Genomic DNA, 14,767 nt, shown 5'->3' with positions numbered 1-14,767 from the left:
ACTCTACCTACTTTCCTGTCTCTACTCGTTCATGCACCGAGTTGCTCGGACACATCCCGTGTATTCGCTGCCAACCATACGTATGGTCGTTTCTATGTACTCTTCCTACGTTTAGCTCAAACACACACCTCGCACACTAATGAACAAATTTTTATAACTGCCTAACTGACCATTCAGAAACGACGCATTAAAAAGCAGACTAGAACATATACTAGTCCTGTAAACAAATATTATGCTAGACTAAAATAATTTACTATCGAACGACTGATTGGTAATATTTTTAAATTACTGGAAAGTATTACGGAACAGCCTTTAATGCAGTCCACGCATTATCCGTTGCGTAGTTAACGTCTTGGGCTTAAGATGCTCCCAATTAGATCCGCGATGTATTCGGGTAGGCGTGTGCGAGAGTGACTCACGTATCGACTTTTCTTCCAGACAGGTAGGGATAGGCGGGGTGAGTTCAAGGCGAGCCCATAGGTAAGGGAGGAAAAGACCGCAATGGGCTAACCGTTTTACCGTACTCGAGACCCACGCAAACATTTGGTCAACCGTGCGACAAAAGGTCTTTGATGAGGATTTTAAATTGCTTAAGATGTCGTGTGCCATCAATGAATTTTACCTTCCACAGAATCACACGAACGATTGACTCATGACACTTCGTTTTAACCATTAAAGTGCATGGGATCGTGTCCCCTCAACACATGAAGAAAAATGCGTGGCCTACTAAAATCGATGAAACGTCAGAGTTGCATTTTTACGAAGCAACTTTGTACGTCACGAGAAATTCCATAAATCTAACGATACGGTTCGAGCATACAATTTTACAATTCATAGATTTCTCCTTTTGTACGAATTTTCTCTAGAACACATTAGTCGCCAGACAACTGAACCCTAGAAATCAATAATAATTCGAACACATTTGAACAGTCGTCATAGTAACACTAGACATTCGCAAGAATTCTTATTAGTTCGATGCTCAGCCGAGCACCGTAGGTGTGAGGGCTGAGTGTTCGCAAATTATCGGAAGAACCATCGAAGTTATCGAGACTTTTCGTATCACCTTAATCAATTGTTTTTTACGACGAGGCTCGTCTGGAAGATGGAAGCGAGAAAAAGAGGTCGAATTCGTGGGTTGGGAGACCGTTGGTCTGCACTTTTGGCGAATCGAAATTTTCAACGATGTCACATCCCATTCGCGGGAGCTGCTGAACGCCATTGAACGCAGAATCGTTGGGAGCAGTTGGCAACGCTGCGATGCTGCCTGGTGAAAAGGTGGCGGAGCCCGGGTCGTCGACCAATCAGAGGCGTTGCTAGTGCCGTCCCCCGCCGCCCCACCGCCGTACCGTCGAAGCTTGAAAATCTGTAACGGACGCCGGTGCCGGGGCATATTCGTTTCTGGGCTCTCGTGACGAGTTAGCGTGCGTCTCGTCGTTCGTTCGATATACAATCACCACTAAGTTTCGAAGAGGTTCAACAGACTACCGAGCAACATGAGGGAAATCGTCCACATTCAAGCTGGCCAGTGCGGAAACCAAATTGGCGCAAAGGTGAGTCCGGGATATTTGTTCGAAAGAACTGAATCGCGACCGCGTGGAATATGACGCTTCTTTGTTCGCGACGACACTCAACGTTGTGAGCAGTCGTCGTCTCGTTAGAGTCTCCGTGTAGTCATGCGTCAAATCATCGGTATCTGTAATGTTTTTACGAACCTCAGGATTCGCAACTGCTTCGAGAATAACGGAGCAAGCAATTTTAAGACGATAATAGGGCGGGGAAACATCGAAATGGTATTGTTAATCCGCGTGTACGCCATGTTTTTGCATCGTTCGAGTATTCTAAAGTTCAAGGGAACAGAGTGACAACAGACATTCGTTAATCTTGTAAACGTATAGCGACGTCGTATTTGCTAGTAGAGGAGGTATTCGACACGGTGCAGGGCGTACGGCGGTGCGGGTTGGTATGCGAAAAAATGGCAACCTCGCCCGGTCGAAGACCTGTCATGGCGACAGAATCTCGCCGGCCGGCGAGTATGCTTAACGGTTTTTTTTTTTTTATACCACATCGTCGAGTCGAACGTTGCGCCTCTCGTCGAGCCTAGACGTCGCAGACGTTTCCTTCTGTTGCTCAAGAATGAAATTTTTATTTAATTTAACTGAGAATGGTATTTCAAAAAGACGTTCTTCGTGTAAAATGCAGAAAATATATTTCGATTGAACGATACGCGTCGTTCTGGGTGTGGCTGTTTCTCGTCGTCCGAAGTACACCGTTTGATGCGACAACGGAATCGAACGGTTGCGCGCGCAACTATTGCGGCGTTCCTTCCTCTTTTTCGCACTCGTCTATCTCTTTCTCGTATTGTTCAGTTTTTTTTCTTCTCTCCGCGAGATTGCTGTATTAATATTGTTTATCTTATAAGACTTGACATCGAAAAATGATTTATCTCGCGAGCAAGTCATACATTCCTGTCGCAACTGATCGTTCATTGGCAGTGCGAATAATTCAAGTCCAAAGTTAAATTTCCTGTAAGAATGTGGATGAACAGAATAGATGTACAATGTGTCATTTCGCGAATACAGTACGATCGAAGTCAAATTCGCGCTCCATGAAAATATTATATAATGCATATAATTATCGCAGTAACCGATTCGAAAGGTTCGGATATGAAGTATACTGATTTATAGTCACGCTCTCATAGCTTTCAAGGTTGCTTCATTGAGTCAATGTCCGCTTCTCAAGATAACACTTCTTCATTTATTGCCACGATATTGATTTTCGATCTGAAACATATTTTCTCACGAGCATTCTTCGCGAGTTTGTAGTCGTTCTACCGTCGACTAAAAAACTGTCGAGTTGTGCAACGATTACAACTGGCCATTCAGGGATCTTCTGGTCCAAGGACATCGAGTCTTGAGTGTAGCATAGCGAAACGATTCCAAATAAAGAAAGAATATATCCTGTCGCCATTTTGTTTCGCATCACCACACGGCCTCTTTTGAACTGTTTCTCGTGTTGCTGCCTCTGGATTTAGACAAGTCTGACTTAGGTTATGTGTATCGATCGTTTCATTACTCGATTCATCAAATCATTGTCCTTATGTTGCAATTATTATTTCCTTCGAAAAATAATCAGCATGCCTAGGACAACACTGTAGCGTTTTGCCGACGATTCTTGATAGTTAACATCTGCCGGTCTGTCCGGCGAGGGTCGTAAATAACAGAAGCATAGAGAGAGCAGCTGCCAAGGGGAATCCAAACGGTAACTGTGCGCTAACTAGCGGTGGCGCCATTTTGCCTGGTCTCTTTCGATCGACCCCGTTTTACTTTTCGTGATTCATAAATCATGTTCTCCTCGGCTTTACAAGCGATAAATGAATTACGTAATATGGGATTACGTTGTCAACGTTAACGGAATACACGGTGAAATTAGTATCTACGAAACAGAAACTGAACCGATCGAAAGGGCGAGGCTGTAAACAAATAATGGCCGGGAGTGCATAAATGGCCCGAACTGTGTTATGCTAATTGTACAAGTTCGGTATTACAGTCACGATTTCTATATATAGCGATGACATTGGTGACTCATATCGCGCTACGGCCGTACGTGCACATTGCGTGTACAGGTCGACGGGTGGGAGGTGGGCAGGGGCTGGGCGATCTTAGCTTCCCACTAACGATATTCATATATGGTCACACTGCTCGATACAAACGATGTTTCCATGTAGGACGTGTTGTGATCTCGTATGCCCACACGTCCGAACATTCGACTAAATTTACCGGTTCGAATAATTGTCGAACGTATTCGTTATCTGCCGCGGTTCACTATTGTCTCAAAGGCCACGAATTGACGGGGATTGTGACCTATGATAACGCCATACGCAGTACGGAAGGGCATGACTCTACGAGATAGAGAACGTTGGATCCGCTTTGCATAAAAAATCTATCGAGTCTATACTACGAATATTACCTGGTAAAAGTTAACGTTGGCTACCGTACACGCGTGTTCAATTGGCGCGTTTCATTCGTTGGCATACATCGATTTCCAGAAATATACCCAGCGGGTCTTTGAACTATAGCAAGAGAGGTGCGCGCACACTCTCTAGGTAGAGAAGAAGACTGATTGCGTGCGCCACGTGTTGTCTCCTAGCTGCATTCTCATGCTATATGCATTATTTGTCGGAACCGAACGAAACACGCTGCTGGAACTACACCAGGGGCAACATTTAACCCTCCGTAGACAGTGTTCTTTTTTTTTTTTTGGACTCCCCTCCGAATTATTATTTTTATCGAAAAAAGTTTTAAACATTTCGCTTGACGAAAGACTGTAGAATATAATAAAGACTTCGATAAGTATCTCGAATTTTTTCAAATTTTTTGAAAGTCTAAAATGTTCACAAATTTCGATTTTGATATAAAAAAGATTCAGTTTGTCAACGGAGTGTGAAAAAATTACGTTGTGAGTATACTTGAGAGCACGATCAACGCGATGTATTAAGAAAAATCATAATGCAAGATAAAGAAATAATCAGGAGAGAAAAAAAGAATACATCTCGCTGTTCATTCTGGCGAGATTTTTAATGAACGCGCGCGAATTACGAGTAATTACACGCGAGCCTATTCACCGACTCGAGAGGTCGTCGAACTGTGTTCTCTCGGTCGATACTATACGGAAGACTGGAAACGGATGCGAGGATAATCGTAGAGAGAAAGCGTCGTCGGAGCCTAGCACGAATCGTTCCTCCCCGTCGTTACTTCTTCCTTCTTTTGTAGTCCCCCGGATGTGTTTGTTCGAGAATTTAAGCCGTTCGTTTACGCGTCGATACTCAGTTACAAATTCTTCGCGAGGATTATCACTCGTTTTGGTAACATAAGAGTCGAACTAATTGAATTTAATTCGATATGGACCTGAAGAACGAAATTTTAATACGTGTTTCGGAAATTGTCTGTTGCAGTTTTGGGAAATCATCAGCGACGAGCATGGCATCGACCCAACTGGTACCTATCACGGCGACTCCGATCTTCAGTTGGAACGCATCAACGTGTACTACAATGAAGCATCCGGTGGAAAATACGTGCCACGCGCCATCCTCGTCGATCTGGAGCCAGGCACCATGGACTCCGTTCGCTCGGGACCGTTCGGACAGATCTTCAGACCCGACAACTTCGTGTTCGGTCAGTCGGGGGCCGGCAACAACTGGGCCAAGGGTCACTACACCGAGGGCGCCGAATTGGTCGACTCTGTCCTCGACGTGGTCCGAAAGGAGGCCGAGAGCTGCGACTGCTTGCAAGGCTTCCAGCTGACTCACTCGCTCGGCGGTGGTACCGGTTCCGGTATGGGTACCCTGCTTATCTCGAAAATCCGCGAGGAATACCCCGACAGAATCATGAACACATACTCCGTTGTACCGTCACCGAAAGTATCGGACACCGTCGTCGAACCGTACAACGCGACACTATCCGTACACCAGCTCGTAGAAAACACAGACGAAACTTACTGCATTGACAACGAGGCCCTATACGATATTTGCTTCCGCACTTTGAAATTATCCACGCCCACCTACGGTGACTTGAACCACCTCGTCTCCCTCACAATGTCCGGTGTCACGACCTGCCTGAGGTTCCCCGGACAGCTGAACGCAGATTTGAGGAAACTCGCTGTAAACATGGTACCGTTCCCGCGTCTCCACTTCTTCATGCCAGGCTTCGCACCGCTCACGTCCCGCGGCAGCCAACAGTACAGAGCACTCTCCGTGCCGGAACTCACCCAACAAATGTTCGACGCGAAGAACATGATGGCCGCCTGTGATCCACGACACGGAAGGTATCTGACCGTGGCCGCTATCTTCCGTGGACGAATGTCGATGAAGGAAGTCGACGAACAGATGCTTAACATCCAGAACAAGAACAGCTCGTACTTCGTCGAATGGATCCCGAACAATGTGAAGACAGCGGTGTGCGACATTCCACCACGTGGCCTGAAGATGTCCGCCACGTTTATCGGCAATTCGACAGCCATTCAGGAATTGTTCAAGAGAATATCCGAACAGTTCACCGCTATGTTCAGGAGAAAGGCTTTCCTCCATTGGTACACCGGCGAGGGTATGGACGAGATGGAATTCACCGAGGCCGAATCGAACATGAACGACTTGGTGTCCGAGTACCAGCAGTACCAGGAAGCCACCGCGGACGAAGACGCGGAATTCGACGAGGAACAGGAAGCAGAAGTCGACGAGAACTAAAGACCTCTATTATCTGCAATAACCGAACCCCCCCCCCCTGTTGTCTCTCTTCATCTCGTACTGCTTCTTAAACTCTGCGTTTTTCCCCCGGACCTCCTCCGTCTTTTTATTTCTTTTTTACAGACTGTTCTTTCCACCAATCTCGAAGGGGCGCGCCTTTTCTTTTTCGTATTACTTTCGTACTCGCTGAAACAATTTGAAGAGAAGAATTTTGTCGGTCCCCTTAATTTTTCTACGTCGTTTTTCTCTGTTGATTTACCGGGCGCGTCTTTGTATCCAGTGTATAACCGCTATTCGCGGTCATCACCGTCTTTAAATAAATTATTATGATATAAGTGTATGTTTTATAAGAACCCTCATTATATTAGCCTTATAAGTACCGCATCAGACCGATTGGCTTTTTGTATTTATAAAACTACGTAATTGTAGGCGCACTTTGTAATTTATATAATTGTCTCATTTTTATTACCGACTTTTATACCATGACAAATAGATCTGAATAAAGTAGATCATTCAACCCAGCAGTATCGATGTAGCCGTCATAACTGAATATCCTAGCAGGAAAGAAAAGGAAGCATTCAGGTACTGTAATCGACGCTTGTATTAAACGGAAACAGAATTTACACGGTGCTGTGGATTAAGGGGCGGAAGGTATAATTTATGTAAATGAAGTCTTGCAAAAAACGTGGTAATTCTAATAGACCGCTAGATAAAGAGAAGGACGAATTGACCAGCCAGGAAAACTATGCAATTATTAGATTGTGGCGGCATCTGCCGAAAGGAAACAGTGTTCGATCGTATGGCGGTTCCTCCTATACTCGCTACCAGAGGGCGTCGGAGTTAACATCGCCTTTCCCGCTACTATTCAAATGTATCATCGATTCCTATATACATATATTGTCCTCAATCGTCTACCAAACATCCTTAATCTGCTAGATAGCATTACTAGTGAGTCCAACTAGCAGACCTAGGACGAAACTAATTCTTCCCTTCCCTTCTTACTCCTTCTATTCTCATATCTTTCATTAAAGCTGTTACAATCGGTTGGTTCGTAATGACCTCTAGTGGAGTAAGTACGCGAATCACGTTGCAATTACTTTATAGATACCGAATTTATTGACTGCTACAAAAAAAGGGGCAAATCAAAATCGTGTTCTGATCTTAACATTCAGAAGTAATATAACCATATCAAGTTTCCAGAAAGGAAAATGCTAAATCGAATATGTACCATATTATCGGAAATTCTTCTACGAAGCTGTCACTATTCTGTTTCGAGGTCGGCACGCTAGCAACAGGATGCAAATGGTTTGCGGTTTCAGTGCTAGACAGTAAATAGTCGGTGTATCAGGTCGATTAATGGTTTCGCTGAAATTTTAGCCACAGACAGACAGTATCGGTTAACTAGATAACGGATTGACGCGATACAGTTAAACCAATGGTATCTCACTAAACGACGATCTACTTTATGTTTGGTTATCGTTCACAAAATGTTCTCGATCTCTATGCCTATGCGATCGCTAGCAAAGTTTCCAGCAACACTGGTTCGTCGTTAATTGACATTGATCTAAATATAGTTACACTTTTTGTGCTTTGAGACGATTTGTCACGATACTGATGAGCCTTTTCTCGTATCCGTACAAGTCACCGAATACGGTTACCGATGAATAATTATTCTCTAACAATTAAAAGTTGTATCATCAGAAATCTCATATTTACATTCATCAAACAAGTATACCTGTTCATTAATTTCACTTTATGATGTATACGCGTGTCACGTAATGATGGAATAAATAAGTAATATGACTTTAGGGAGACTTTTTTTCCAACGAAAAAATTACAGACACGGGAGTTCACGACGGCATGACTCATCGTCCGGCTATATACTCGGTGGCGTGACTCGGAGCGGTTTGGTTCAGCACGTCGTCGTCTCGCTCCGCAAATTCGATCCACTCCGAGACGCGACATACTAATTGCACGGTATACATACATGTATACTCACCGCGCCCGAAACGAGCGAAACTTGCCGCTCGAGTTCCCTCACGGAGGAATAAAATATCGTGCAATGTCGATTCGAAGCGAACTGTCGATGACATAGAGGGCCCAGTACTGTGTCGTTATACTTATGGATAGGGTTGAAATGAGGCAGCAACATTATCGATGATTGATGTCTACGGTGTGTCGATATTATTCCACTAATCTCGAAAACTGTAAAATGTAGTGCTGCGCTCTAAAAAAGCCATGTCGGCTGGATTATTAACAGTAATAATGCGGGTGAACAAAAGATAACGACGCGACGTTAGGTGCACCGTTAGCTGATCGCGATACGAACGTTTCGTAGAGGCGAACAAAGAGCAACGGGTCGGAAACGTTGACGGGGGTGAAACGAGAGAGATAGGGACGAAGTTACAATAATAGAAGAAGGGGTTTTTAACAGCGGCAGGGGATCGTGCGTAGTTGTTGCGCCCAGCTGGAGACAAAATTACGCTCTCGTCGTCCTCCATTATTATCATCGTTTTCGACGAACAAAAAGTGGAGAAAACGAAAGGAAACGTTTCCACGGTGAGTCACGGGATCACGTGATCCGCTCGGAGTTTTCCGAGTTTCCAGCGTATTTCGCGCCCATGGAATTCGTCGAGATGAAATGGAGAATTATCTAGTTCGTTGAACCGCAAGGACGCGGGCCCCCGAAAGATATCCTCGCTCGAGTTGCATTTCCGTTGAACGCGCGCGGCTCGAGACCATCGAACAGGAAATCCTGTTCCCCTTCCGTGGTCTGTCTTTTTCTTTTTTTCATCTCGTTCACGCTCGTACATACAGCGATCACGTGAAGCCTTTCTCGCGAGCGGGCAGAAGGGGCCACCCGCGCAGAACCCCCGAAATGTCGATCGATCCTTTCGATCATGACGGTTTTTGCTAGAGACGAAACGGTGGATGAGGCTTTTCATTTTTTAGTCGAAGCTAGAACCCCCTGCGTGCTATTTAAGGCTCTAGAAACAGCCTAATTCCTTTGACCTAAGTGGTTTTCAAATGATTTTACTAATTTATATTGTTCTATGTAACATCTACTAACTTAAATAGTTCTAACTTATGGCTTATGTTTATGCTTCAATTATATATGGTCAACATACGTGTAAAAAAATAAAATAACTACATATGATATTAACCGTTTCCTGTATTAAAGAAAATTATAAAAACCGATTTCTCTCGGATGTCTGACTACATCAGGTAGAATAGAGTTAAGGAGGGTAGTATACTATCCATCAAATTTTGATTCTTCAATCTTACTGCCTTGCACCTGTGGCTAAACTTCAACAGAAAAGCAAATATTTTACGATTTTTTTTTACCCCTGTGATTCGAACATTGTCGTTCTCCTCTCCGCGTCCACCTAGAGGAACATTTCCCCTCTCTGGTCGTTCCGCGGCTTTCGAACTCGTCACGAGCAACTGGGCTCGAGTCCACGAGAGTCGTCCTCAGGACACCGACACGAGCACGTTTCTTGGCCCCCCCTGTCCAAGTGGTATACATATCGCCTCGCAGGCTCCACTCCTCCCCGCCCAGCCGCTCCTGCGCGACACCGACAGTCGGCCTGAGCAGAGCACGGTTGCAACCCGCTTCGTGTCGCGCGCGCACACCCTATCTCCTTGCATTCGTCGTCACACGCATCTCGCTCACTCGAGCAAACACCACGCACGTCTCTACACGCAGAGAGAGAGATAACAGAGAGACACGGGTCAGAGTAAACGTTTGTTCCCGTCACAGGGCTCGAAGGAGGATCAGCTGTTCGCAAGAAGGACGAGGCTTCATTTCCTCGAGCACGCGAAAGGGCGACTGTACCGACGTTACCAACAGCAGTGACGACTGAAAATGAGGGAGATCGTGCATCTACAGGCTGGACAATGCGGGAATCAAATCGGCGCGAAGGTATGTCTCGTGCAGCTTTCAAATAGGGATGTTCGATTCCGATTCGATTCTCTTGGGTGACACGTCATTAGATGTAGAATGTAGAGCCAAAGGTATGGGACCCAGGTCTGATCATATTATTCTACAAGGAGGTAGCGTGTTGAAACTGATGAGAAGTGATTTGTATATGTATTGACTCCTGAAGTTTTATTTTATCGTAAGAGAATGAGGTAGTGTTCCATCGATCATGAACTCTGGTCCCATACTTTTGGCCGGTAGGGTATGTACATATCATATGTGGCAGTGTCGTGTTAAAAATAAGACATGACGCCTTGAAGACGGCTTAAAGACGCTTTAGACCTAAAATAAGCTGTAAAATAGGCGTCTTCAAGGCGTCATGTGCTATCTGGGCTAAGAGAATCGAACATCCCTACTTTCAAACTACGATAAGATCTATAGGAGACTCGCCATGTGCACATACTTTAGAAGCTATTGTTTGAGAAAGTTTCTCCTTTATCTCTCGAGATCGTCGGCCAAGCGAAAGATACATATTCGAAAAGTCGTTCATTCTCTCGAGAAAGTATAGCGAGGCTTTTCATTCGGGGTAAATGGGTACCTTTTTTAATGGGATTTTCTCGAAATTGCGCTTTTATAATTACAAACGACCGTCCTCCGTTACTTTGTACCATCCAATTTTGTACTTTCTCGTAATTAGAAAAGTCGAGCATGGAACGACATGTTTGAACTGTAGAATGACATGTTCGAGCCGTGGAACGACAGGTTCGGGGCGTGGAGCGACAGATTCGAATCGGTCGGTGACTCGAGGGAGTCTCGCGTGTGGGTCGTTCCGTCGAGACGGAAGAATTTGTCGTCCCTCGAAGACGTACTTACGGTCGGAGCTCGTAATCGAATTAAGGATAAGACGGGCGGCGCTCGGACAATGAGAAGGAATTTAAAGCGCCTCCTTCTTCGGTTGTTTAAAGGGTCTTGAGTATGTTCCTTTGCTGTAGACGCGTCACGACATGGAGGAGGAAGCAGGTTATTTGTGAATCGGGCATGAAATCGCTCGGGACTCGACATTGACGATGATGGTCATGGAGGAGGAAGCAGGTTATTTGTGAATCGGGCATGAAATCGCTCGGGACTCGACATTGACGGTACCTTATAAAATAATAAGTTTATATGGTGAAATATACGTTTACTAGATAGGAATAATAAAATAGAAAAAACGTGAAAATATCTTCATCTTTAAGAGAAATATGTTAGTTTTAGTAAACACCTCAAAAATCACATATTCTTCAAGGTATTTTTGGACGGTACCTGGAAAACACACAAGGTATTATAAGAGTGCAGCTCCTTCTTAAAGATTGTATTCGAACTACGGACGGAATAGTTTCTCTCTTTTCGAAGAAATACGTGGTTCGTTGGCCTCTTCAGCTAATCAGACGAGCGAAAGATCGAAGAACCGTAATTGAGTGCACTGTTCCGATAATCGATAATTAAGTGTGGCTATCATCTAGATTCCCACGAATCATTCCACGATGCGAATCCATCGCAATTTGAACTGCTGAGTTAGGATACCTTAGGATTCCTGGTCTGAAACAAAAGCGAATTCGTTTGCTTTCGCGTTAGAGGGTGTAGGATATAAAGATGCTGAGGGGTTCGAATATTCTCGGGGCTGGATCACGTCGTTTCGTCGTCGGGAGGACCGCGACGTTCGTTGTCTATTAATAAGACGAGAGAAAATAGTGAAAGGCGAGACAAATGGAGAAAAGCGACGACATAGGTCGAGGAGGGAGGAGGGTGGTCCCGAGCCAGGGGACAGAGTCCGCGTTAATTTCGTGCACTCCTATTTATAGCCGTCGACAGAACGTTATCCTTGTCCACGAGCTCAAAATCATCTTTGTCCCTTCTTCTTGTCTTTTGCTTGAGAAAAAACAATTTGGGGAATTTTTAAAGAACACCCTAATACCGCCTAATCTTCCTTTACAGTTCTGGGAAGTGATCTCCGAGGAGCATGGAATCGATCAATCCGGCATCTATCACGGGGACAGCGATCTACAGCTGGAACGAATCTCCGTCTATTATAACGAGGCTTCGGGTAAGGAGAATATAAATTCAGAAGATGTACTATAAAGTAAATGTAAGGTCGAAAACGATGAGTGGAATTTGGTCGAATTCACTATGGATTACACGTCAACCGAACGCGTTCGCGAATTCCTTCCAGGCTCGAAAATAGACGCCAGTCTCGCGGCAATAGGAGGTACGAAGGGGGAAAAAACAAACGACAGGACAGGGAAGGAAGGATCGCGTTTAAGACCGAAATAGCCGCTTTGTATGCTCACCACCCCTTGACTGTGTTCTCAATCGAGAACCGTACTTCGTGGTTTTCTGAACAATTCTCGAAGTGATTCGCGAACCCCTGTTCTTTTGGTTACAATAATATTTATTCCTTCTAATCATATAATACTTTCCGCTCGCATATTTTTGTATCTTCAAAAACAAGTGAGATATTGAAGGTGCTCACGTTAAATTGGACACCCATCGTGGACTGGTCACGCTGGCGCCGGTTTCCGAAACAAAATTAGTCGCGTGGCTAATTTGCAAACCGTACAGGCGCGAGAACGCCGCCCGAAGCCGTATACGACACATTTCCGTCCGCGGAGTTTTCGGCTGGCATGACAATAGGATGACTAAACCCCCGTTTAATATGGATGCTTCGACGCAGTCAACTGGTGGCTCGAGCCCGCCGCGTGCCATCGACACGAACCGATTTCTCGATATACAGTGGATGCTCGATAACTTTCCGTAGAGGCCCATTCCCCTCCACACGTACCTTCACTGGCATTCCCACTGCTCCTAGAATCGCGATTTAGGGAAGTTATCGAGAGGCCACTGTACCTTTATCGAATCAAACGAGATATTCGACTGCCCCACGATAAATATCCAAGAATGTGTACTTTCAGTTGCGACGTCGACAAACGGAGGTAAATATGTACCGAGAGCCATACTGCTGGACCTGGAGCCAGGAACTATGGACGCGGTACGCTCGGGCGCCTACGGGAAGCTGTTCAGGCCCGACAATTTCGTCTTCGGTCAATCCGGAGCGGGCAACAACTGGGCGAAGGGACACTATACCGAGGGTGCTGAACTGGTGGACTCGGTGCTCGACGTGGTCCGAAAGGAGTGCGAGAACTGCGACTGTCTTCAGGGATTCCAGTTGACTCATTCCCTCGGAGGTGGTACCGGTTCCGGTATGGGCACTCTGCTGATCTCGAAAATTCGCGAGGAATATCCGGACAGAATCATGAACACGTATTCGGTGATGCCCTCGCCGAAAGTGTCGGACACGGTTGTCGAACCGTACAACGCAACCCTGTCTGTTCATCAGTTGGTCGAGAACACGGACGAGACCTACTGTATCGACAACGAGGCCCTCTACGACATCTGTTTCCGTACCCTCAAAGTCTCGAATCCAAGTTACGGGGACCTGAATCATCTGGTCTCGTTGACCATGTCTGGTGTGACGACATGTCTCAGGTTTCCAGGACAATTGAACGCGGATCTGAGAAAACTAGCGGTGAACATGGTACCGTTTCCACGTTTGCACTTCTTTATGCCAGGTTTCGCACCGTTAACGTCCAGATCGATGCAACAATACTCCGCGCTCTCGGTGCCGGAACTCACTCAACAGATGTTCGACGCGAAGAACATGATGGCCGCCTGCGATCCGCGACACGGGCGCTATCTGACGGTGGCCGCGGTGTTCCGTGGCCGAATGTCGATGAAGGAGGTCGACGAGCAAATGCTCAGCGTCCAGAACAAGAACAGCTCGTACTTCGTCGAATGGATACCGAACAACGTGAAAACAGCCGTGTGCGATATACCGCCGAAGGGTCTCAAGATGTCCTCGACCTTCATCGGCAACACCACCGCCATTCAGGAGTTGTTCAAAAGAATCTCCGAGCAATTCACCGCCATGTTCCGTAGGAAGGCCTTCCTTCATTGGTACACCGGCGAGGGCATGGACGAGATGGAGTTCACCGAGGCTGAGTCAAACATGAACGATTTGGTCTCCGAGTACCAGCAATACCAGGAAGCCACTGCAGAGGAAGACTTCGAGGCTGAAGAGTGCGCCGATGACTTCGAGACATGCGAGCAGGAGTAGACCGACGCAATTTTTTATCGTGAGATTATTCCCTCGATCTCCTCTCTTTCTCTCTGTTTTTCTCTCTTGTTCGAGAAGTTCTGATCACTTTTTCTACTTTTATACGCGGATACATTATCTTTCATCTTTCTTACTTTTATTTTCCTTTCTTCGCGTGCTCTTCGAACGATGACAACGCGGGGGGTACGTCATGGAATCCACGCAGAAGACACGAGGTGGCGTTAGTTGTCGCGAGAAGAGTAAGAATTATTCTTTACAGGAGAAAGAGGAAGAGGGAGATAGGGGGACGAAGGGATGAGCAAGAGAGAGAGCGAGAATCAACCTGCAACGCCAAACGCCAAAGTACCGGAACCAAAAATCTGCCTTCTCTGTTACACTCGTAACACTATTCATATATGATATATGCGTATAATCGTGGCACGCGTTTAACCGTAGCGCAAGTTTGTTCCTTACAACAAAA

At 45.7% G+C, this 14,767-nt stretch overlaps 2 protein-coding genes across 3 annotated transcripts; both read left to right on the top strand.

Annotated features, from left to right (window-relative positions):
- Window positions 1-1,372: 1,372 nt before the first annotated feature.
- Window positions 1,373-6,573, top strand: LOC107187280 (tubulin beta-1 chain). Its single transcript, XM_015575316.1, has 2 exons — window positions 1,373-1,550; window positions 4,952-6,573. Exons 1-2 carry the CDS (start codon window positions 1,494-1,496, stop codon window positions 6,236-6,238), a joined length of 1,344 nt encoding a protein of 447 aa, XP_015430802.1. The 5' UTR covers window positions 1,373-1,493; the 3' UTR covers window positions 6,239-6,573.
- Window positions 6,574-9,973: 3,400 nt separating this feature from the next.
- Window positions 9,974-14,662, top strand: LOC107187193 (tubulin beta chain-like). 2 transcript variants are annotated; one of them, XM_015575217.1, is made up of 4 exons: window positions 9,974-10,160; window positions 12,132-12,240; window positions 13,106-14,326; window positions 14,567-14,662. In XM_015575217.1, the coding sequence occupies exons 1-3, from the start codon at window positions 10,104-10,106 to the stop codon at window positions 14,305-14,307; spliced, it is 1,368 nt and encodes a 455-aa protein (XP_015430703.1). In that variant the 5' UTR covers window positions 9,974-10,103; the 3' UTR covers window positions 14,308-14,326; window positions 14,567-14,662. The 2 variants fall into 2 exon arrangements, with proteins under 2 accessions (XP_015430703.1, XP_015430702.1); XM_015575216.1 differs by lacking the exon at window positions 14,567-14,662 and having other exon boundaries at window positions 13,106-14,396.
- The last annotated feature ends 105 nt before the right edge of the window (window positions 14,663-14,767 follow it).

The sequence above is a fragment of the Dufourea novaeangliae genome, unplaced genomic scaffold (assembly GCF_001272555.1).
Source record: "Dufourea novaeangliae isolate 0120121106 unplaced genomic scaffold, ASM127255v1 scaffold99, whole genome shotgun sequence".
NCBI classification, from domain to species: domain Eukaryota; kingdom Metazoa; phylum Arthropoda; class Insecta; order Hymenoptera; family Halictidae; genus Dufourea; species Dufourea novaeangliae.
This window is presented reverse-complemented; position numbering and strand designations above follow the sequence as displayed.

Excerpts from the sequence above, each read along its gene's own strand:
- LOC107187280 (XM_015575316.1), top strand. The coding sequence starts at position 1,494 with ATGAGGGAAATCGTCCACATTCAAGCTGGCCAGTGCGGAAACCAAATT. Across the intron at positions 1,551-4,951 it reads GAAACCAAATTGGCGCAAAG|TTTTGGGAAATCATCAGCGA; the intron begins GTGAGTCCGGGA and ends TGTCTGTTGCAG.
- LOC107187193 (XM_015575217.1), top strand. The coding sequence starts at position 10,104 with ATGAGGGAGATCGTGCATCTACAGGCTGGACAATGCGGGAATCAAATC. Across the intron at positions 10,161-12,131 it reads GGAATCAAATCGGCGCGAAG|TTCTGGGAAGTGATCTCCGA; the intron begins GTATGTCTCGTG and ends CTTCCTTTACAG. Across the intron at positions 12,241-13,105 it reads CTATTATAACGAGGCTTCGG|TTGCGACGTCGACAAACGGA; the intron begins GTAAGGAGAATA and ends GTGTACTTTCAG.